Raw genomic sequence first — 25,942 nt, 5'->3', positions numbered from 1 at the left:
CTTCAACAGTTTCAAGTTTTACTACAGAACTTATCCTACTAACGTTAACCTATCTTCAACAGTTTCAAGTTTTACTACAGAACTTATCCTACTAACGTTAACCTTCCTTCAACTGTTTCAAGTTTTTCTACAGAACTTATCCTACTAACGTTAACCTATCTTCAACAGTTTCAAGTTTTTCTACAGAACTTATCCTACTAACGTTAACCTACCTTCAACAGTTTCAAGTTTTACTACAGAACTTATCCTACTAACGTTAACCTACCTTCAACTGTTTCAAGTTTTACTACAGACTTATCCTACTAATGTTAACCTATCTTCAACAGTTTCAAGTTTTTCTACAGAACTTATCCTACTAACGTTAACCTACCTTCAACAGTTTCAAGTTTTACTACAGAACTTATCCTACTAACGTTAACCTACCTTCAACAGTTTCAAGTTTTATTACAGACTTATCCTACTAACGTTAACCTATCTTCAACAGTTTCAAGTTTTTCTACAGAACTTATCCTACTAACGTTAACCTACCTTCAACAGTTTCAAGTTTTTCTACAGACTTACCCTACTAACGTTAACCTATCTTCAACAGTTTCAAGTTTTACTACAGAACTTATCCTACTAACGTTAACCTTCCTTCAACTGTTTCAAGTTTTTCTACAGAACTTATCCTACTAACGTTAACCTATCTTCAACAGTTTCAAGTTTTTCTACAGAACTTATCCTACTAACGTTAACCTACCTTCAACAGTTTCAAGTTTTTCTACAGACTTATCCTACTAACGTTAACCTACCTTCAACAGTTTCAAGTTTTTCTACAGAACTTATCCTACTAATGTTAACCTACCTTCAACAGTTTCAAGTTTTACTACAGACGTACCCTACTAACGTTAACCTACCTTCAACAGTTTCAAGTTTTTCTACAGACTTATCCTACTAACGTTAACCTACCTTCAACAGTTTCAAGTTTTTCTACAGAACTTATCCTACTAACGTTAACCTACCTTCAACAGTTTCAAGTTTTTCTACAGAACTTATCCTACTAATGTTAACCTACCTTCAACAGTTTCAAGTTTTACTACAGACTTACCCTACTAACGTTAACCTACCTTCAACGGTTTCAAGTTTTCTACAGACTTATCCTACTAACGTTAACCTACCTTCAACAGTTTCAAGTTTTACTACAGACTTACCCTACTAACGTTAACCTACCTTCAACAGTTTCAAGTTTTTCTACAGACTTATCCTACTAACGTTAACCTACCTTCAACAGTTTCAAGTTTTACTACAGAACTTACCCTACTAACGTTAACCTACCTTCAACAGTTTCAAGTTTTACTACAGAACTTACCCTACTAACGTTAACCTACCTTCAACAGTTTCAAGTTTTTCTACAGACTTAACCTACTAACGTTAACCTACCTTCAACAGTTTCAAGTTTTACTACAGAACTTACCCTACTAACGTTAACCTACCTTCAACTGTTTCAAGTTTTACTACAGACTTACCCTACTAACGTTAACCTACCTTCAAGAGTTTCAAGTTTTACTACAGACTTATCCTACTAACGTTAACCTACCTTCAAGAGTTTCAAGTTTTTCTACAGACTTATCCTACTAATGTTAACCTACCTTCAACAGTTTCAAGTTTTACTACAGACTTATCCTACTAACGTTAACCTACCTTCAACAGTTTCAAGTTTTACTACAGACTTATCCTACTAATGTTAACCTACCTTCAACAGTTTCAAGTTTTACTACAGACTTATCCTACTAACGTTAACCTACCTTCAACAGTTTCAAGTTTTACTACAGACTTATCCTACTAATGTTAACCTACCTTCAACAGTTTCAAGTTTTACTACAGACTTATCCTACTAACGTTAACCTACCTTCAAGAGTTTCAAGTTTTACTACAGACTTATTCTACTAACGTTAACCTACCTTCAACAGTTTCAAGTTTTACTACAGACTTATCCTACTAACGTTAACCTACCTTCAACAGTTTCAAGTTTTACTACAGACTTATCCTACTAACGTTAACCTTCCTTCAACTGTTTCAAGTTTTTCTACAGAACTTATCCTAGTAACGTTAACCTACCTTCAACAGTTTCAAGTTTTTCTACAGAACTTATCCTACTAACGTTAACCTACCTTCAACAGTTTCAAGTTTTACTGCAGACTTATCCTACTAATGTTAACCTACCTTCAACAGTTTCAAGTTTTACTGCAGACTTATCCTACTAATGTTAACCTACCTTCAACAGTTTCAAGTTTTTCTACAGAACTTATCCTACTAACGTTAACCTATCTTCAACAGTTTCAAGTTTTTCTACAGAACTTATCCTACTAACGTTAACCTACCTTCAACAGTTTCAAGTTTTTCTACAGAACTTATCCTACTAACGTTAACCTATCTTCAACAGTTTCAAGTTTTTCTACAGAACTTATCCTACTAACGTTAACCTACCTTCAACAGTTTCAAGTTTTTCTACAGAACTTATCCTACTAACGTTAACCTACCTTCAACAGTTTCAAGTTTTACTACAGACTTATCCTACTAATGTTAACCTACCTTCAACAGTTTCAAGTTTTACTACAGACTTATCCTACTAACGTTAACCTACCTTCAACAGTTTCAAGTTTTTCTACAGAACTTATCCTACTAACGTTAACCTACCTTCAACAGTTTCAAGTTTTACTACAGACTTATCCTACTAATGTTAACCTACCTTCAACAGTTTCAAGTTTTACTACAGACTTACCCTACTAACGTTAACCTTCCTTCAACTGTTTCAAGTTTTTCTACAGAACTTATCCTACTAACGTTAACCTACCTTCAACAGTTTCAAGTTTTACTACAGACTTATCCTACTAATGTTAACCTACCTTCAACAGTTTCAAGTTTTACTACAGAACTTATCCTACTAACGTTAACCTTCCTTCAACTGTTTCAAGTTTTTCTACAGAACTTATCCTACTAACCTTAACCTTCCTTCAACTGTTTCAAGTTTTACTACAGACTTATCCTACTAATGTTAACCTACCTTCAACAGTTTCAAGTTTTACTACAGAACTTATCCTACTAACGTTAACCTTCCTTCAACTGTTTCAAGTTTTTCTACAGAACTTATCCTACTAACGTTAACCTACCTTCAACAGTTTCAAGTTTTACTGCAGACTTATCCTACTAATGTTAACCTACCTTCAACAGTTTCAAGTTTTACTGCAGACTTATCCTACTAATGTTAACCTGCCTTCAACAGTTTCAAGTTTTACTACAGAACTTGTCCTACTAACGTTAACCTTCCTTCAACTGTTTCAAGTTTTTCTACAGAACTTATCCTACTAACGTTAACCTATCTTCAACAGTTTCAAGTTTTTCTACAGAACTTATCCTACTAACGTTAACCTACCTTCAACAGTTTCAAGTTTTTCTACAGAACTTATCCTACTAACGTTAACCTACCTTCAACAGTTTCAAGTTTTTCTACAGAACTTATCCTACTAACGTTAACCTACCTTCAACAGTTTCAAGTTTTTCTACAGAACTTATCCTACTAATGTTAACCTACCTTCAACAGTTTCAAGTTTTACTACAGACTTATCCTACTAATGTTAACCTACCTTCAACAGTTTCAAGTTTTACTACAGACTTATCCTACTAACGTTAACCTACCTTCAACAGTTTCAAGTTTTACTACAGACTTATCCTACTAATGTTAACCTACCTTCAACAGTTTCAAGTTTTACTACAGACTTACCCTACTAACGTTAACCTACCTTCAACAGTTTCAAGTTTTTCTACAGTATTATCCTACTAACGTTAACCTACCTTCAACTTTTTCAAGTTTTACTACAGACTTATCCTACTAACGTTAACCTACCTTCAACAGTTTCAAGTTTTACTGCAGACTTATCCTACTAATGTTAACCTACCTTCAACAGTTTCAAGTTTTACTACAGACTTATCCTACTAATGTTAACCTACCTTCAACAGTTTCAAGTTATACTGCAGACTTACCCTACTAATGTTAACCTACCTTCAACAGTTTCAAGTTTTACTACAGACTTACCCTACTAATGTTAACCTACCTTCAACAGTTTCAAGTTTTACTACAGACTTATCCTACTAACGTTAACCTACCTTCAACAGTTTCAAGTTTTTCTACAGACTTATCCTACTAATGTTAACCTACCTTCAACAGTTTCAAGTTTTACTACAGACTTATCCTACTAACGTTAACCTACCTTCAACAGTTTCAAGTTTTACTACAGACTTATCCTACTAATGTTAACCTACCTTCAACAGTTTCAAGTTTTACTACAGACTTATCCTACTAACGTTAACCTACCTTCAACAGTTTCAAGTTTTACTACAGACTTATCCTACTAATGTTAACCTACCTTCAACAGTTTCAAGTTTTACTACAGACTTATCCTACTAACGTTAACCTACCTTCAAGAGTTTCAAGTTTTACTATAGACTTATTCTACTAACGTTAACCTACCTTCAACAGTTTCAAGTTTTACTACAGACGTATCCTACTAACGTTAACCTACCTTCAACAGTTTCAAGTTTTACTACAGACTTATCCTACTAACGTTAACCTTCCTTCAACTGTTTCAAGTTTTTCTACAGAACTTATCCTAGTAACGTTAACCTACCTTCAACAGTTTCAAGTTTTTCTACAGAACTTATCCTACTAACGTTAACCTACTTTCAACAGTTTCAAGTTTTACTGCAGACTTATCCTACTAATGTTAACCTACCTTCAACAGTTTCAAGTTTTACTGCAGACTTATCCTACTAATGTTAACCTACCTTCAACAGTTTCAAGTTTTTCTACAGAACTTATCCTACTAACGTTAACCTATCTTCAACAGTTTCAAGTTTTTCTACAGAACTTATCCTACTAACGTTAACCTACCTTCAACAGTTTCAAGTTTTTCTACAGAACTTATCCTACTAACGTTAACCTATCTTCAACAGTTTCAAGTTTTCTACAGAACTTATCCTACTAACGTTAACCTACCTTCAACAGTTTCAAGTTTTTCTACAGAACTTATCCTACTAACGTTAACCTACCTTCAACAGTTTCAAGTTTTACTACAGACTTATCCTACTAATGTTAACCTACCTTCAACAGGTTTCAAGTTTTACTACAGACTTATCCTACTAACGTTAACCTACCTTCAACAGTTTCAAGTTTTCTACAGAACTTATCCTACTAACGTTAACCTACCTTCAACAGTTTCAAGTTTTACAACAGACTTATCCTACTAATGTTAACCTACCTTCAACAGTTTCAAGTTTTACTACAGACTTACCCTACTAACGTTAACCTTCCTTCAACTGTTTCAAGTTTTTCTACAGAACTTATCCTACTAACGTTAACCTACCTTCAACAGTTTCAAGTTTTACTACAGACTTATCTTACTAATGTTAACCTACCTTCAACAGTTTCAAGTTTTACTACAGAACTTATCCTACTAACGTTAACCTTCCTTCAACTGTTTCAAGTTTTTCTACAGAACTTATCCTACTAACCTTAACCTTCCTTCAACTGTTTCAAGTTTTACTACAGACTTATCCTACTAATGTTAACCTACCTTCAACAGTTTCAAGTTTTACTACAGAACTTATCCTACTAACGTTAACCTTCCTTCAACTGTTTCAAGTTTTTCTACAGAACTTATCCTACTAACGTTAACCTACCTTCAACAGTTTCAAGTTTTACTGCAGACTTATCCTACTAATGTTAACCTACCTTCAACAGTTTCAAGTTTTACTGCAGACTTATCCTACTAATGTTAACCTGCCTTCAACAGTTTCAAGTTTTACTACAGAACTTGTCCTACTAATGTTAACCTTCCTTCAACTGTTTCAAGTTTTTCTACAGAACTTATCCTACTAACGTTAACCTATCTTCAACAGTTTCAAGTTTTTCTACAGAACTTATCCTACTAACGTTAACCTACCTTCAACAGTTTCAAGTTTTTCTACAGAACTTATCCTACTAACGTTAACCTACCTTCAACAGTTTCAAGTTTTTCTACAGAACTTATCCTACTAACGTTAACCTACCTTCAACAGTTTCAAGTTTTTCTACAGAACTTATCCTACTAATGTTAACCTACCTTCAACAGTTTCAAGTTTTACTACAGACTTATCCTACTAATGTTAACCTACCTTCAACAGTTTCAAGTTTTACTACAGACTTATCCTACTAACGTTAACCTACCTTCAACAGTTTCAAGTTTTACTACAGACTTATCCTACTAATGTTAACCTACCTTCAACAGTTTCAAGTTTTACTACAGACTTACCCTACTAACGTTAACCTACCTTCAACAGTTTCAAGTTTTTCTACAGTATTATCCTACTAACGTTAACCTACCTTCAACTTTTTCAAGTTTTACTACAGACTTATCCTACTAACGTTAACGTACCTTCAACAGTTTCAAGTTTTACTGCAGACTTATCCTACTAATGTTAACCTACCTTCAACAGTTTCAAGTTTTACTACAGAACTTATCCTACTAACGTTAACCTACCTTCAACAGTTTCAAGTTTTACTACAGACTTATCCTACTAACGTTAACCTACCTTCAACAGTTTCAAGTTTTACTACAGACTTATCCTACTAACGTTAACCTACCTTCAACAGTTTCAAGTTTTACTACAGACTTATCCTACTAACGTTAACCTACCTTCAACTTTTTCAAGTTTTACTACAGACTTATCCTACTAACGTTAACCTACCTTCAACAGTTTCAAGTTTTACTGCAGACTTATCCTACTAATGTTAACCTACCTTCAACTGTTTCAAGTTTTTCTACAGAACTTATCCTACTAACGTTAACCTACCTTCAACAGTTTCAAGTTTTTCTACAGAACTTATCCTACTAACGTTAACCTTCCTTCAACTGTTTCAAGTTTTTCTACAGAACTTACCCTACTAACTTTAACCTACCTTCAACAGTTTCAAGTTTTTCTACAAAACTTATTTTACTAACGGTAACCTACCTTCAACATTTTCAAGTTTTACTTACTACAGACTTATCCTACTAACGTTAACCTACCTTCAACTTTTTCAAGTTTTTCTACAGACTTACCCTACTAACGTTAACCTTCCTTCAACTGTTTCAAGTTTTTCTACAGACTTATCCTACTAACGTTAACCTACCTTCAACAGTTTCAAGTTTTACTACAGACTTATCCTACTAATGTTAACCTACCTTCAACAGTTTCAAGTTTTACTACAGACTTATTCTACTAATGTTAACCTACCTTCAACAGTTTCAAGTTTTACTACAGACTTATCCTACTAACGTTAACCTACCTTCAACAGTTTCAAGTTTTTCTACAGAACTTATCCTACTAACGTTAACCTACCTTCAACTGTTTCAAGTTTTTCTACAGACTTACCCTACTAACGTTAACCTACCTTCAACAGTTTCAAGTTTTTCTACAGAACTTATCCTACTAACGTTAACCTACCTTCAACAGTTTCAAGTTTTTCTACAGAACTTATCCTACTAACGTTAACCTACCTTCAACAGTTTCAAGTTTTTCTACAGAACTTATCCTACTAACGTTAACCTACCTTCAACAGTTTCAAGTTTTTCTACAGAACTTATCCTACTAATGTTAACCTACCTTCAACAGTTTCAAGTTTTACTACAGACTTATCCTACTAATGTTAACCTACCTTCAACAGTTTCAAGTTTTACTACAGACATTTCCTACTAACGTTAACCTACCTTCAACAGTTTCAAGTTTTACTACAGACTTATCCTACTAATGTTAACCTACCTTCAACAGTTTCAAGTTTTACTACAGACTTACCCAACTAACGTTAACCTACCTTCAACAGTTTCAAGTTTTACTACAGACTTATCCTACTAACGTTAACCTACCTTCAACTTTTTCAAGTTTTACTACAGACTTATCCTACTAACGTTAACCTACCTTCAACAGTTTCAAGTTTTACTGCAGACTTATCCTACTAATGTTAACCTACCTTCAACAGTTTCAAGTTTTACTACAGAACTTATCCTACTAACGTTAACCTACCTTCAACAGTTTCAAGTTTTACTACAGACTTATCCTACTAACGTTAACCTTCCTTCAACTGTTTCAAGTTTTTCTACAGAACTTATCCTACTAACGTTAACCTACCTTCAACAGTTTCAAGTTTTTCTACAGAACTTATCCTACTAACGTTAACCTTCCTTCAACTGTTTCAAGTTTTTCTACAGAACTTACCCTACTAACTTTAACCTACCTTCAACAGTTTCAAGTTTTTCTACAGAACTTATCCTACTAACGGTAACCTTCCTTCAACTTTTTCAAGTTTTTCTACAGACTTACCCTACTAACGTTAACCTTCCTTCAACTGTTTCAAGTTTTTCTACAGACTTATCCTACTAACGTTAACCTACCTTCAACAGTTTCAAGTTTTACTACAGACTTATTCTACTAATGTTAACCTACCTTCAACAGTTTCAAGTTTTACTACAGACTTATTCTACTAATGTTAACCTACCTTCAACAGTTTCAAGTTTTACTACAGACTTATCCTACTAACCTTAACCTACCTTCAACTGTTTCAAGTTTTTCTACAGACTTACCCTACTAACGTTAACCTACCTTCAACAGTTTCAAGTTTTACTACAGACTTATCCTACTAACGTTAACCTACCTTCAACAGTTTCAAGTTTTACTACAGACTTATCCTACTAACGTTAACCTACCTTCAACTTTTTCAAGTTTTACTACAGACTTATCCTACTAACGTTAACCTACCTTCAACAGTTTCAAGTTTTACTGCAGACTTATCCTACTAATGTTAACCTACCTTCAACAGTTTCAAGTTTTACTACAGACTTATCCTACTAATGTTAACCTACCTTCAACAGTTTCAAGTTTTACTACAGACTTATCCTACTAACGTTAACCTACCTTCAACAGTTTCAAGTTTTACTACAGACTTATCCTACTAATGTTAACCTACCTTCAACAGTTTCAAGTTTTACTACAGACTTACCCTACTAACGTTAACCTACCTTCAACAGTTTCAAGTTTTACTACAGACTTATCCTACTAACGTTAACCTACCTTCAACTTTTTGAAGTTTTACTACAGACTTATCCTACTAACGTTAACCTACCTTCAACAGTTTCAAGTTTTACTGCAGACTTATCCTACTAATGTTAACCTACCTTCAACAGTTTCAAGTTTTACTACAGAACTTATCCTACTAACGTTAACCTACCTTCAACAGTTTCAAGTTTTACTACAGACTTATCCTACTAACGTTAACCTACCTTCAACAGTTTCAAGTTTTTCTACAGAACTTATCCTACTAACGTTAACCTTCCTTCAACTGTTTCAAGTTTTTCTACAGAACTTACCCTACTAACTTTAACCTACCTTCAACAGTTTCAAGTTTTTCTACAGAACTTATCCTACTAACGGTAACCTACCTTCAACAGTTTCAAGTTTTACTACAGACTTATCCTACTAACGTTAACCTACCTTCAACTTTTTCAAGTTTTTCTACAGACTTACCCTACTAACGTTAACCTTCCTTCAACTGTTTCAAGTTTTTCTACAGACTTATCCTACTAACGTTAACCTACCTTCAACAGTTTCAAGTTTTACTACAGACTTATCCTACTAATGTTAACCTACCTTCAACAGTTTCAAGTTTTACTACAGACTTATTTTACTAATGTTAACCTACCTTCAACAGTTTCAAGTTTTACTACAGACTTATCCTACTAACGTTAACCTACCTTCAACAGTTTCAAGTTTTTCTACAGAACTTATCCTACTAACGTTAACCTACCTTCAACTGTTTCAAGTTTTTCCACAGACTTACCCTACTAACGTTAACCTACCTTCAACAGTTTCAAGTTTTACTACAGAACTTATCCTACTAACGTTAACCTACCTTCAACTTTTTCAAGTTTTTCTACAGACTTATCCTACTAACGTTAACCTACCTTCAACAGTTTCAAGTTTTACTACAGACTTACCCTACTAACGTTAACCTACCTTCAACAGTTTCAAGTTTTTCTACCGTCCAAAGTTTCCTTTAATTCTCACTTACATTTCTTTTAAAAAGTCTAATCCTTACTTACGTTTCTTTCAAAGAGTCTAATCCTTACTTACGTTTCTTTCAAGAAGTCTAATCATTACTTACGTTTCTTTCAAAGAGTCTAATCCTTACTTACGTTACTTTCAAGAAGTCTAATCCTTTCTTACGTTTCTTTCAAGAAGTCTAATCCTTACTTACGTTTCTTTCAAGAAGTCTAATCCTTACTTACGTTTCTTTCAAAGAGTCTAATTCTTACTTACGTTTCTTTCAAGAAGTCTAATCCTTACTTACGTTTCTTTCAAGAAGTCTAATCGTTACTTACCTTTCTTTCAAGAAGTCTAATCCTTACTTACCTTTCTTTCAAGAAGTCTAATCGTTACTTACCTTTTTTTCAAGAAGTCTAATCCTTACTTACGTTTCTTTCAAGAAGTCTAATCCTTACTTACGTTTCTTTCAAAGAGTCTAATCCTTACTTACGTTTCTTTCAAGGAGTATGGTCCTCACCTACGTTACCTATAAGAAGTCTATTCTTCACTTACGTTTCTTTCAAGAAGTCTAGTCCTTATTTTGTATTTCTTTCAAGGAGTCTAGTCCTCTTGTTTCTTTAAAGGAGTCTAGTCCTTACTTACATTTCTTTTAAGGAGTATGGTCCTCACCTACGTTACCTATAAGAAGTCTATTCCTCACTTACGTTTCTTTCAAGGAGTATGGTCCTATGGAATATTCTGATGATAGCGAAATTACTTGTTTCTACTTACAGTTCCTTCAAGGACTCTAGTCCCTTAAAAGCTGACGATGACAAAGACTCTAAACCACACTGCTGTAGATACCTAAACGAAGATGAAAATACTCCAGATGTTTTTAGATATATCACTGATCACTTACAAATGGTGTATTTGTTGTTATTTCTTGAATTTTTCACATTCTATCTTTTTACCTGTTACAAGACGTCAGACTTTGCCTTATTGACAGTCACAAAAATAGATGTCTCGTTATATTGTCTTTATATCTGTCAGAAGGCTAGTGTTCTCGTCATAGTCTTTATATCTGTCACAAGGTTAGTGTTCTCGTTATATAATCTTTATATCTCTCACAAGGCTAGTGTTCACATCATATTGTCCTTATATGTGTCACAAGGCTAGTGTTCTCGTTATATTGTCTTTATATCTGTCACAAGGCTAGTGTTCTCGTTATATTGTCTTTATATCTGTCACAAGACTAGTCTTCTCGTCATATTGTCTTTATATGTGTCACAAGGTTAGTGTTCTCGTCATGTTGTCTTTATATCTGTCACAAGGCTAGTCTTCTCGTTATATTGTCTTTATATCTGTCACAAGGCTAGTGTTTTCGTTATATTGTCTTTATATATGTGTCAGAGGCTAGTGTTCTCGTCATATTGTCTTTATATGTGTCACAAGGCTAGTGTTCTCGTTATATTGTCTTTATATCTGTCACAAGGCTAGTGTTTTCGTTATATTGTCTTTATATCTGTCACAAGACTAGTCTTCTCGTCATATTGTCTTTATATGTGTCACAAGGTTAGTGTTCTCGTTATATAATCTTTATATCTCTCACAAGGCTAGTGTTCACATCATATTGTCCTTATATGTGTCAGAAGGCTAGTGTTCTCGTCATATTGTCTTTATATGTGTCACAAGGTTAGTGTTCTCGTTATATTGTCTTTATATCTGTCACAAGACTAGTCTTCTCGTCATATTGTCTTTATATGTGTCACAAGGTTAGTGTTCTCGTCATGTTGTCTTTATATCTGTCACAAGGCTAGTCTTCTCGTTATATTGTCTTTATATCTGTCACAAGGCTAGTGTTTTTCGTTATATTGTCTTTTATGTGTCAGAAGGCTAGTGTTCTCGTCATATTGTCTTTATATGTGTCACAAGACTAGTCTTCTCGTCATATTGTCTTTATATGTGTCACAAGACTAGTCTTCTCGTCATATTGTCTTTATATGTGTCACAAGGTTAGTGTTCTCGTTATGTTGTCTTTTTATATCTGTCACAAGGCTAGTCTTCTCGTTATATTGTCTTTTGATATCTGTCACAAGGTTAGTGTTCTCGTTATATAATCTTTATATCTCTCACAAGGCTAGTGTTCACATCATATTGTCCTTATATGTGTCACAAGGCTAGTGTTCTCGTTATATTGTCTTTATATGTGTCACAAGGTTAGTGTTCTCGTCATGTTGTCTTTATATCTGTCACAAGGCTAGTCTTCTCGTCATGTTGTCTTTATATGTGTCACAAGACTAGTCTTCTCGTCATATTGTCTTTATATCTGTCACAAGACTAGTCTTCTCGTCATATTGTCTTTATATGTGTCACAAGGTTAGTGTTCTCGTCATGTTGTCTTTATATCTGTCACAAGGCAAGTGTTTTCGTTATATTGTCTTTATATGTGTCAGAAGGCTAGTGTTCTCGTCATATTGTCTTTATATGTGTCACAAGGTTAGTGTTCTCGTTATATTGTCTTTTATATCTGTCACAAGGCTAGTGTTCTCGTTATATTGTCTTTATATCTGTCACAAGACTAGTCTTCTCGTCATATTGTCTTTATATGTGTCACAAGGTTAGTGTTCTCGTCATGTTGTCTTTATATCTGTCACAAGGCTAGTCTTCTCGTTATATTGTCTTTATATCTGTCACAAGGCTAGTGTTTTCGTTATATTGTCTTTATATGTGTCAGAAGGCTAGTGTTCTCGTCATATTGTCTTTATATGTGTCACAAGACTAGTCTTCTCGTCATATTGTCTTTATATGTGTCACAAGACTAGTCTTCTCGTCATATTGTCTTTTATATGTGTCAAGGTTAGTGTTCTCGTTATGTTGTCTTTATATCTGTCACAAGGCTAGTCTTCTCGTTATATTGTCTTTATATCTGTCACAAGGTTAGTGTTCTCGTTATATAATCTTTATATCTCTCACAAGGCTAGTGTTCACATCATATTGTCCTTATATGTGTCACAAGGCTAGTGTTCTCGTTATATTGTCTTTATATGTGTCACAAGGTTAGTGTTCTCGTCATGTTGTCTTTATATCTGTCACAAGGCTAGTCTTCTCGTCATGTTGTCTTTATATGTGTCACAAGACTAGTCTTCTCGTCATATTGTCTTTATATCTGTCACAAGACTAGTCTTCTCGTCATATTGTCTTTATATGTGTCACAAGGTTAGTGTTCTCGTCATGTTGTCTTTATATCTGTCACAAGGCAAGTGTTTTCGTTATATTGTCTTTATATGTGTCAGAAGGCTAGTGTTCTCGTCATATTGTCTTTATATGTGTCACAAGGTTAGTGTTCTCGTTATATTGTCTTTATATCTGTCACAAGGCTAGTGTTCTCGTTATATTGTCTTTATATCTGTCACAAGACTAGTCTTCTCGTCATATTGTCTTTATATGTGTCACAAGGTTAGTGTTCTCGTCATGTTGTCTTTATATCTGTCACAAGGCTAGTCTTCTCGTCATGTTGTCTTTATATGTGTCACAAGACTAGTCTTCTCGTCATATTGTCTTTATATGTGTCACAAGGTTAGTGTTCTCGTTATATAATCTTTATATCTCTCACAAGGCTAGTGTTCACATCATATTGTCCTTATATGTGTCACAAGGCTAGTGTTCTCGTTATATTGTCTTTATATCTGTCACAAGGCTAGTGTTCTCGTTATATTGTCTTTATATCTGTCACAAGGCTAGTGTTCTCGTTATATTGTCTTTATATCTGTCACAAGGTTAGTGTTCTCGTTATATAATCTTTATATCTCTCACAAGGCTAGTGTTCACATCATATTGTCCTTATATGTGTCACAAGGCTAGTGTTCTCGTTATATTGTCTTTATATCTGTCACAAGGCTAGTGTTCTCGTTATATTGTCTTTATATCTGTCACAAGGCTAGTGTTTTCGTTATATTGTCTTTATATGTGTCAGAAGGCTAGTGTTCTCGTCATATTGTCTTTATATCTGTCACAAGACTAGTCTTCTCGTCATATTGTCTTTATATGTGTCACAAGGCTAGTGTTCTCGTCATGTTGTCTCTTTATATCTGTCACAAGGCTAGTCTTCTCGTCATGTTGTCTTTATATGTGTCACAAGACTAGTCTTCTCGTCATATTGTCTTTATATGTGTCACAAGGTTAGTGTTCTCGTTATATAATCTTTATATCTCTCACAAGGCTAGTGTTCACATCATATTGTCCTTATATGTGTCACAAGGCTAGTGTTCTCGTTATATTGTCTTTATATCTGTCACAAGGCTAGTGTTCTCGTTATATTGTCTTTATATCTGTCACAAGGCTAGTCTTCTCGTTATATTGTCTTTATATCTGTCACAAGGTTAGTGTTCTCGTTATATAATCTTTATATCTCTCACAAGGCTAGTGTTCACATCATATTGTCCCTTATATGTGTCACAAGGCTAGTGTTCTCGTTATATTGTCTTTATATCTCTGTCACAAGGCTAGTGTTCTCGTTATATTGTCTTTATATCTGTCACAAGGCTAGTGTTTTCGTTATATTGTCTTTATATGTGTCAGAAGGCTAGTGTTCTCGTCATATTGTCTTTATATGTGTCACAAGACTAGTCTTCTCGTCATATTGTCTTTATATGTGTCACAAGGTTAGTGTTCTCGTCATATTGTCTTTATATCTGTCACAAGGCTAGTGTTCTCGTCATATTGTCTTTATATGTGTCACAAGGCTAGTCTTCTCGTTATATTGTCTTTATATGTGTCACAAGGCTAGTCTTCTTGTCATACTGTATTTATATGTGTCACAAGGCTAGTCTTCTCGTTATATTGTCTTTATATCTGTCACAAGACTAGTCTTCTCGTCATATTGTCTTTATATGTGTCACAAGGTTAGTGTTCTCGTCATGTTGTCTTTATATCTGTCACAAGGCTAGTCTTCTCGTTATATTGTCTTTATATCTGTCACAAGGCTAGTCTTCTCGTTATATTGTCTTTATATCTGTCACAAGGCTATTGTTTTCGTTATATTGTCTTTATATGTGTCAGAAGGCTAGTGTTCTCGTCATATTGTCTTTATATGTGTCACAAGACTAGTCTTCTCGTCATATTGTCTTTATATGTGTCACAAGGTTAGTGTTCTCGTTATGTTGTCTTTATATCTGTCACAAGGCTAGTCTTCTCGTTATATTGTCTTTATATCTGTCACAAGGTTAGTGTTCTCGTTATATAATCTTTATATCTCTCACAAGGCTAGTGTTCACATCATATTGTCCTTATATGTGTCACAAGGCTAGTGTTCTCGTTATATTGTCTTTATATCTGTCACAAGGCTAGTGTTCTCGTTATATTGTCTTTATATCTGTCACAAGGCTAGTGTTTTCGTTATATTGTCTTTATATGTGTCAGAAGGCTAGTGTTCTCGTCATATTGTCTTTATATGTGTCACAAGACTAGTCTTCTCGTCATATTGTCTTTATATGTGTCACAAGGTTAATGTTCTCGTCATATTGTCTTTATATCTGTCACAAGGCTAGTGTTCTCGTCATATTGTCTTTATATGTGTCACAAGGCTAGTCTTCTCGTTATATTGTCTTTATATGTGTCACAAGGCTAGTCTTCTTGTCATACTGTATTTATATGTGTCACAAGGCTAGTCTTCTCGTTATATTGTCTTTATATGTGTCAGAAGGCTAGTGTTCTCGTCATATTGTCTTTATATGTGTCACAAGGTTAGTGTTCTCGTCATGTTGTCTTTATATCTGTCACAAGGCTAGTCTTCTCGTTATATTGTCTTTATATCTGTCACAAGGCTAGTGTTTTCGTTATATTGTCTTTATATGTGTCAGAAGGCTAGTGTTCTCGTCATATTGTCTTTATATGTGTCACAAGGTTAGTGTTCTCGTTATGTTGTCTTTATATCTGTCACAAGGCTAGTCTTCTCGTTATATTGTCTTTATATCTGTCACAAGACTAGTCTTCTCGTTATATTGTCTTTATATCTGTCACAAGGCTAGTGTTTTCGTTATATTGTCTTTATATGTGTCAGAAGGCTAGTGTTCTCGTCATATTGTCTTTATATCTGTCACAAGGCTAGTCTTCTCGTTATATTGTCTTTATATCTGTCACAAGGTTAGTGTTTTCGTTATATTGTCTTTATATGTGTCAGAAGGCTAGTGTTCTCGTCATATTGTCTTTATATGTGTCACAAGGTTAGTGTTCTCGTTATGTTGTCTTTATATCTGTCACAAGGCTAGTCTTCTCGTTATATTGTCTTTATATGTGTCACAAGGCTAGTCTTCTTGTCATACTGTATTTATATGTGTCACAAGGCTAGTCTTCTCGTTATATTGTCTTTATATGTGTCAGAAGGCTAGTGTTCTCGTCATATTGTCTTTATATGTGTCACAAGGTTAGTGTTCTCGTTATGTTGTCTTTATATCTGTCACAAGGCTAGTCTTCTCGTTATATTGTCTTTATATCTGTCACAAGGCTAGTGTTCTCGTCATATTGTCTTTATATGTGTCACAAGGCTAGTCTTTTCGTTATATTGTCTTTATATGTGTCACAAGGCTAGTCTTCTTGTCATATTGTCTTTATATGTGTCACAAGGCTAGTCTTCTCGTTATATTGTCTTTATATGTGTCAGAAGGCTAGTGTTCTCGTCATATTGTCTTTATATGTGTCACAAGGTTAGTGTTCTCGTCATATTGTTTTTATATCTGTCACAAGGCTAGTCTTCTCGTCATATTGTCTTTATATGTGTCACAAGGCTAGTCTTCTCGTTATATTGTCTTTATATGTGTCACAAGGCTAGTGTTCACATCATATTTTGTATATTTGGAATTAGAAATATAAGAAACGGTTTTAATAGTTTTTTTTACGTAGAGTAGATTGATAATAATTATTGACTTATAAATACTTAGATTTTTAAAATGTAAAACATTTTATTTGATACTTTAACTCAGAAGGAAGATTGAAGGTTTTCCTTCCGTGGTGTGAAACGGTTTGGTTGAAAGATAGGGCTAATAGATACATGCCATGCTATGGTTACTCATTAACTCTTGTCAGTATGGTGGAAGCTATTTATGTTACTGAAAGCTTTTCATCAGCTGTCAATGAGCTTCCATTTTTTCCTTTTTGATATAAATGAATAACAGTTTATTTAATTAAAGCTTAGATACCTGAACATAAACTTTATCTCAAAATTAAAAAAAGAAAGATTCTTACGGTTTGTTTTCCATCTGCAAACAAATAAAGATTTTAATGCGATCCAATCCTTCAACACCCTACATCTTATTGATTATAAAAAAAAAAACATGATTGTTTGAGAAACAATCCAACAACTTTCATACTTTGAATCTCCTCAGAGTTGTCTAAAGTGTCACACGAATAATATTGATTATAACAAAAAACAACCACTACCATTTGTCAGTGTTCACCTTCAACGGAAACTCACAATTTCAACAAACCTTCGATACCCACAAACACGTCTGCCGACAGATGGCGGATAGGGTTTCCTGCTAAAGAACTAAAGAAAAATATTTATTACATTATATATATTTTAGCGTTATGTAATAAACATTTTATTGTTACGTGCATAAAAAAATATCGAAGTAAATGAAAAATAAAAAAATAACTATTACTCTCAGCTACCGGCAAGATTTAATTATTTATTGTATTTCTCATCTATATAGAGAGCTATCTATATATTTCTAAAAACGTTTTCACAGGATAATGTTATCGTAAGGTTCAATAACCATATTAAATATGTTGCCAGGCAACGGAATTACAGATCTATGTTTCCGCTGAGTTCCTAATATTTTAGTACACTGTTCAAGCATGTTACACGACAAAACTTATTTCCGTAACAAATATTTCTGGTTGCATGACCAAGATAAAGTAGGCCAGCCTCTTTATTACACTACAAACATATACATGTATGTATTACAACTAGGGCTACAAACAACTGTACTTTACAACTAGGGCTAAACACATCTGTATACTACAACCATCTATAAATTACAACCAGCTGTACAAATATCTGTACTTTATAGCTAGGGCTACAAACATATATACTTTACAACTAGGGCTACAAACAACTGTACTTTACAACTAGGGCTAAACACATCTGTATACTACAACCATCTATAAATTACAACCAGCTGTACAAATATCTGTACTTTATAGCTAAGGCTACAAACATATATACATTACAAGCAGGGCTACAAACATCTGTACTTTACAATTAGAGCTACAAACAGCTGTACACTTCCACAATGACTACAAACATCTGTACACTTCCACAATGACTACAAACATCTGTACTTTACAACTACGGCTGCAAACATATATACAAAACAATTAGGGCTACAAACAGCTGTACACTTCCACAATGACTACAAACATCTGCAATATACCACGAGGACAACAAACATATATACACTACAACTAGTGTTACAAACACTCAAATATTACAACTAGGACTACAAATATTTCCACATTACAAGCAGGGATACAAACATCTGTACATTATAATTGAACTACGAATATTTCCACATTACAGTCAGGGATACAAATATCTGTACTCTACAGCAAAGGTTATTAAACATCTGTACACGAGAAACAAACATCTGTAAACTGAAGCCACTACTCCAAACATTTATACATATAATCAGGGATATTAAGATCTCTATACATGAATTAAGATCTCAAACTTCTATATGCCATAATGGTAGAACAAACTCTCTGTAGACCACAAGGTTATAATAAAATGTCTGTAAACCACAAAATTAGAACAAACTACCTGTATACCACAAGATTAGAACAAACTATCTGCAGACAACAAGGTTAGAACAAACTCTGTAGACCACAAGGTTAGAACAAACTATCTGTAGAGCACAATATTACATGAAACTGACTAAGCCACAAGGTTAGAACAAGGTATCTGTAGAGCACAATATTACATGAAACTGACTGTAAGCCACAAAGTTAGAACAAACTATCTGTAGAGCACAATATTACATGAAACTGACTGTATACCACAAGGTTAGAACAAGGTATCTGTAGAGCACAATATTACACGAAACTGACTGTAAACCACAAGGTTAGAACAAGGTATCTGTAGAGCACAATATTACATGAAACTGGCTGTAAGCCACAATGTTAGAACAAGGTATCTGTAGAGCACAATATTACACGAAACTGACTGTAAACCACAAGGTTAGAACAAGGTATCTGTAGAGCACAATATTACATGAAACTGACTGTAAGCCACGAGGTTAGAACAAACTATCTGTAGAGCACAATATTACATGAAACTGACTGTAAGCCACGAGGTTAGAACAAACTATCTGTAGAGCACAATATTACATGAAACTGACTGTATACCACAAGGTTAGAACAAACTATCTGTAGAGCACAATATTACACGAAACTGACTGTAAACCACAAGGTTAGAACAAGGTATCTGTAGCGCAGAATATCACATGAAACTGACTGTAAGCCACGAGGTTAGAACAAACTATCTGTAGAGCAGAATATTACATGAAACTGACTGTATACCACAAGGTTAGAACAAACTATCTGTAGAGCACAATATTACATGAAACTATCTGTAGACCACAAGGTTAGAACAAAGTATCTACAGACCACAAGGTTAGAACAAATTGTGTGTAGACCACAAGATTAGAACAAGTTGTTTGTATTTTACATCAACACGAACTGTCTGTACCTTATATTATTTCATATTGCTTGTTTTACTACAGAGACCTTGACAATTAGAACACTAATTTAACTATCAACAGTGACTGGTGTGTGGATTATGTTTATCTAGAGTGTGGTGGCAGGTGAATGGTTAAGACATACTTACATAGACTGGAGTTTGGGGAAAGGTTTGAACGCTCCCTTTCTTAAGACAGAGATGTTATTAGTGGAGAGGGCGCTACACATCAAAATAAAAGTACTCAGTTTTCGAACAGCTACTTATTAAGATTAGACTTGAAACACAACAAGAAACAACAATAGATAAACACGAATGTTTCTGATTTTCACCGAAACAATGATGCAAAATTGTAATAAACAATAACAACAACAATAATAATCATCAGTAACCGAATTCTCAATAGTTGAAAATATTACAAATTACAAAATTAAAAATACTAAAATATTTGTCATGTTAGTTGGACTTTTAAAACTACTATAGTTACTTGCACGATACATAAGACACATGTTTGTTTCTTTGTTTGCGGTTCAAGCACAAAACTTCACCACTGGCGATCTTTGCTGATCCTGTTTCCCGGTTGAACCGCAAAGTCTTCGGATTTCCAACGTTAAAATCAGGGGCTCGATTCTCCCTCGGCGGACACAGCAGATAGCTCAGTGTGGATTTATTATAACAAAAAAACATAACACATTGTGCCGTGCCCACAGGGAGGGCTTTAAAAATCTGTTAATTATCAGTTTTTTTTGGAAGAAATAAATCTCGAACTCGAGATTCTCAATCTGGTAAGTTAACGACTAGACCACAAACGGGCAATACACGTGAGAGAAAGTTAAAACTTGTGAGGTCGTAAACACGTGACAGAAAGTTAAAACTTGTGAAGTCTTAGACACTGAGAGAAAGTTAAAACTTGTGAGGTCTCAGACACGTGAGAGAAAGTTAAAACTTGTGAGGTCTTAGATACGTGACAGAAAGTTAAAACTTGTGAGGTCTTAGATACGTGACAGAAAGTTAAAACTTGTGAGGTCTTAGAAACGCGAGAGAAAGTTAAAACTTGTGAGGTCTTAGACACTGAGAGAAAGTTAAAACTTGTGAGGTCTTAGACACTGAGAGAAAGTTAAAACTTGTGAGGTCTTAGAAACGCGAGAGAAAGTTAAAACTAGTGAGGTCTTGGACACTGAGAGAAAGTTAAAACTTGTGAGATCTTAGACACTGAGAGAAAGTTAAAACTTGTGAGGTCTTAGAAACGCGAGAGAAAGTTAAAATTAGTGAGGTATTGGACACTGAGAGAAAGTTAAAACTTGTGAGGTCTTAGACACGTGACAGAAAGTTAAAACTTGTGTGCTCTTAGACACGTTACAGAAAGTTAAAACTTGTGAGGTCTTAGACACGTGAGAGAAAGTTAAAACTTGTGAGGTCTTAGACACGTGAGAGAAAGTTAAAACTTGTGAGGTCTTAGACACTGAGAGAAAGTTAAAACTTGTGAGGTCTTAGAAACGCGAGAGAAAGTTAAAATTAGTGAGGTATTGGACACTGAGAGAAAGTTAAAACTTGTGAGGTCTTAGACACGTGACAGAAAGTTAAAACTTGTGTGCTCTTAGACACGTTACAGAAAGTTAAAACTTGTGAGGTCTTAGACACGTGAGAGAAAGTTAAAACTTGTGAGGTCTAAGAAACGCGAGAGAAAGTTAAAACTCTGAAAGTCTTTGTGCATGGCTGTTGTCTTTGCGAGTTTAATGAAACTACCCTTAAGTTTTAAAAGCTATAGCAGTGCGAACCACTTCAATGAAGTAACCGTACTTGATAAGACAGGCAGATTATTCCACACCAATGGAGTTACAGATCTCTGAAAGCTTGTGACCTAGAAATCCAGGACATTATCCATTTCTGTCTTCACCAGCTCTCAGTGGAACGTTTGATTCAGGACTTAAAATCCACTTTAACTAAACGTAATCTTCACGATGGGACGGAGGATGATATAAACATCTCTGGACACCATAGTTTAGGAGAGTGTCTTTATAAAAGTAATTACATGGCACGGGTTTTCTTTTCTTTAACCGTACTAGAGAATCTGTACATTGTATTCACGACTGCTAAGCCTTGTTGCCTCGGTCCCTAATTCTAATCTTCTTGTTGTTTGTTTGGAATTGAGCGCAAAGCTATGCAATGGACAATTTGTGCTGTGCCCAACACGAGTGTCGAAACCCGATTTCTATCGGTGTGAGTCCGCAAACATACCGTTGTGCTACTGAGGGGTATCTACTAACTGCAGCCGTCCCCAGTTTTGTTCTAATTACCGGAGGGAAGGCAAGCACCCTGCTACCAACCATCGGCACTTTGACTCGCATAACGCGCTCATAGCTTAATATACGTGGAACACTTTGTGATATCAACTGGGGTTGATCCTGACTCGCCAGATCCGAAATCCAGAGTGCTACCACAGAGCAAACTGGTGCCCTCGATATGAACAACTTTCTCATTTGTTTATTCTTCGAAAGTACGCGTTTATTTTGGAGGGGATGGAGGTAACTTTAATGTTTTATTTCACTTCAGACATGAAATACGTTAATCTCTGATCTGTCCCGTTACTTCATCATTAATCTCTCATCTGTCCCTTACTTCATCATTAATCTCTGATCTGGCCCGTTACTTCATCATTAATCTCTGATCTGTCCTGTTACTTCATCATTAATCTCTGATCTGGCCCGTTACTTCATCATTAATCTCTGATCTGTCCCTTACTTCATCATTAATCTCTGATCTGGCCCGTTACTTCATCATTAATCTCTGATCTGTCCTGTTACTTCATCATTAATCTCTGATCTGTCCCTTACTTCATCATTATTCTCTGATCTCTCCTGTTACTTCATCATTAATCTCTGATCTGTCCTGTTACTTCATCATTAATCTCTGATCTGTCCCTTACTTCATCATTATTCTCTGACCTGTCCCTTACTTCATCATTAATCTCTGATCTGTCTCGTTACTTTATCATTAATCTCTGATCTGGCCCGTTACTTCATTATTAATCTCTGATCTGTCCCTTACTTCATCATTAAACTCTCATCTGTCCCATTACTTCATCATTAAACTCTGATCTGTCCCGTTACTTCATCATTAATCTCTGATATGTCCTGTTATTTCATCATTAATCTCTGATCTGTTCCGTTATTTCATCATTAATCTCTGATCTGTCCCGTTACTTCATCATTAATCTCTGATCTGTCCCGTTAATTCATCATTATTTTCTGATCTGTCCCTTACTTCATCATTAAACTCTGATCTGTCCCATTACTTCATCATTAATCTCTGATCTGTCCCGTTACTTCATCATTAATCTCTGATCTGTCCTGTTACTTCATATTAATCTCTGATCTGTCCCGTTAATTCATAATTAATCTCTGATCTGTCCCGTTACTTCATTATTAATCTCTGATCTGTCCCATTAATTCATCATTAATCTCTGATTTGTCCCTTACTTCATCATTAATCTCTGATTTGTCCCTTACTTCATCATTAATCTCTGATTTGTTCCTTACTTCATCATTAATCTCTGATTTGTCCCTTACTTCATCATTAATCTCTGATCTGGCCCGTTACTTCATCACTAATCTCTGATCTGTACCGTTACATTATTCACATAATCAGAAATACGTACAGTTTAGTCACACCACGAGAAATTCCCACGGGTATTTCTGTGAGATTCTGGTTTCTGCAGCTAACAGCGGTCAGACGAGAACACGTACATCCGACTGGAATTATGGGTAAACCTGCAGCAATAAATAGAAAACCACATTAAAAACCTGGGTTCCTTGACTTTCTATAGATCCTTATAGTTTGCTCTGAACAATAGGTTCCATAACTTAAAATCTCTAATCTGTGAAATTGACACCCAGCAGGTATGTTTCGAGATCTAAGTTGATGTATCTCAATTATAGAATATGGAAACTTTCCCATGTGTATATGGATATAACACGTACGTTTGCACACGAAAGCACACAGAGACATAAGTTTGTTTAGAATTTGTTCGCAGTGTTATAGAAAACTGCTCGTAGCTCTTCTTAACTTTGAGGAAGGCAGCTAACTAACAGCACTTTCCGCCAATTCTCTACTCTCATGAATGGTGGGATTTGACAGTCACTATTATAACGCAGCAATAGTCCTAAAGTTCGGAGCGCCTTTATAAGACAATGGGATACAAACCATGAATCTTTGGGCCCAAGGTCTGGGCACTTTCACGTGCCCACCCAGACTCTATGCGTGTAAAAACATAAACACAAACATATGTTTATAACATTAGCAGATAAAAAGCTGTTAAAGTATTTCTTCCACAATTGGTCACAAACATTGTCAAACATTCTTATTACAAACAGAAAACAAAATAAATTATAATATCGAGCAAGACTGGAATTAAACAAGTTAAACAAACAAACATATTTAAACAGTACACGTGACGTAACTTACCGCAGCTGGTGTTGTGTTCGCGGGAGCTTGCGTTGAACGTGCTTTCAAAGAAATAGACGACGCTGCCGTGGTAATCCACTGGAAAACCAGAGTCAATTAACATGTCTAGTTTCTATGTTTACCACCAGTTACTGTTTAGTATTAAATATACATATGGATAATGTTAGCGTGTCTAGGTGATAATCTCCCTAAATCATTCATAAACGTTAATAAAATACATTTTTAACAGCGACTGTAAAGCAATAAATTCGTTGTTAATTAACTTTATCACAGTTAAAATAATTAGATATACAACCTAAAAAGAAACACAGCGTTACACAGTAAAGTTGTAGCGATCGACTACCAGTTGTTATCATGGTTAGTTTGATAACTCTATCACCCTGACTGTTAATACAGCCGACCTGACACACAAGTAAGTAAACTTGGATACGCTATTAAAACCCTCCGTCGGGTAATACAATCTTCCGATCACATTAATATATGTTTGTTTGTTTTCGAATTTCGCGCAAAGCTACACGAGGGCTATCTGCGCTAGCCGTCCCTAATTTAGCAGTGTAAGACTAGGGGGAACGTAGCTAGTCATCACCACCCACCGCCAACTCTTGGGCTACTCTTTCATCAACGAATAGTGGGATTGATCGTTCCATTATAACGCCCCCACGGCTGAAAGGGAGAGCATTTGCGACGGGGATTCGAACCCGCGACCCTCAGATTACGAGTCGAATGCCTTAACCCACCTGGCCATGCCGGGCCTTACTAATATATGCACTTAGAACGAAACTAAAAACGAACCTGACAGTCAGTATAGTTAATTAAATACATTTTAATACTTCTCTAGGTGAATAGTTTAGAATTAGTTGTTTCACTAGTTGTGTGCCCTTGCTGCTAACGTTTGTTTTCGGGCATAATCCCAATAACATCTCACGAGGGTTGGCCAGGTTAAGGAGATTTAGATTAGGCCTAAATAACTATATATAAAGCTAATGACGCAAGATATCTCTATAATAAAAGTATAAAGGCAAGAAACAAAATTAAAAAGTAATAATACTGGCTATATTAAACAGTGAGCTAAGTTTTAATCGAACTTCGGCCCTTCTCACTATATATTATACTTCTCAGCTCTTCCTGGAAACGTCAATATAAGTTATAAAGTCATAACTAATATAAATAGAGGGTAGAACCTACCACAGCTCCAGAAACTCTCGTCTTCTCCACCAGGGCAGTCAGAAACCCCATCACAGAAACGAGTTCGTTCTATGCAAACGTTTTCTCCTTGCACGCGAATTCTCCCACACCACACAAACTCTGGATCTCACCTTCAAACAACAGATTGGTCATCTTATAAGAGACCATTATCCTATAAACTTAAAACATTATATTTTAATATAGTAACGGTTAAGCATCGAGAAAAAACAAAACGCTAACACCTGAAGTGCGTAATTCTAGGTGGCGCTTAGATTCGTTTTCAACGAACAACAATTTTTAACCCGTATACAAACTTAAAAGACTAGAACAAGTTAATTATTAAAAATGCTTCAAAGGAAATAATAATAAAACTAATCTCAAGTCTCCTGTATTTATGGTCAGCTGGTTCCAGAATCGAATTATCTCAGTTTACACCGTAACTTGTTAAAAGGCTTTACTATATATTGTCAGTAGCTACCAGTTGCTCTGTTA

At 35.0% G+C, this 25,942-nt stretch overlaps 1 protein-coding gene across 1 annotated transcript in view; it reads right to left on the bottom strand.

Moving 5' to 3' along the window:
* Nucleotides 1-25,501, bottom strand: part of LOC143227932 (uncharacterized) — a 58,029-nt gene extending 32,528 nt beyond the window's left edge. Inside the window, exons 1-6 of the mRNA XM_076459287.1 lie at nt 25,451-25,501; nt 24,266-24,377; nt 23,460-23,571; nt 19,952-20,023; nt 17,540-17,611; nt 10,864-10,935 (exon numbers count right to left, since the gene is read on the bottom strand). Coding sequence (XP_076315402.1) covers nt 10,864-10,935; nt 17,540-17,611; nt 19,952-20,023; nt 23,460-23,571; nt 24,266-24,377; nt 25,451-25,501 — 491 coding nt within the window. The remainder of the gene's footprint in view (nt 1-10,863; nt 10,936-17,539; nt 17,612-19,951; nt 20,024-23,459; nt 23,572-24,265; nt 24,378-25,450) is intronic.
* Between the last annotated feature and the right edge of the window lie 441 nt (nt 25,502-25,942).

Source organism: Tachypleus tridentatus, chromosome 10 (genome assembly GCF_004210375.1).
Source record: "Tachypleus tridentatus isolate NWPU-2018 chromosome 10, ASM421037v1, whole genome shotgun sequence".
In the NCBI taxonomy this organism is placed as follows: domain Eukaryota; kingdom Metazoa; phylum Arthropoda; class Merostomata; order Xiphosura; family Limulidae; genus Tachypleus; species Tachypleus tridentatus.
This window is presented reverse-complemented; position numbering and strand designations above follow the sequence as displayed.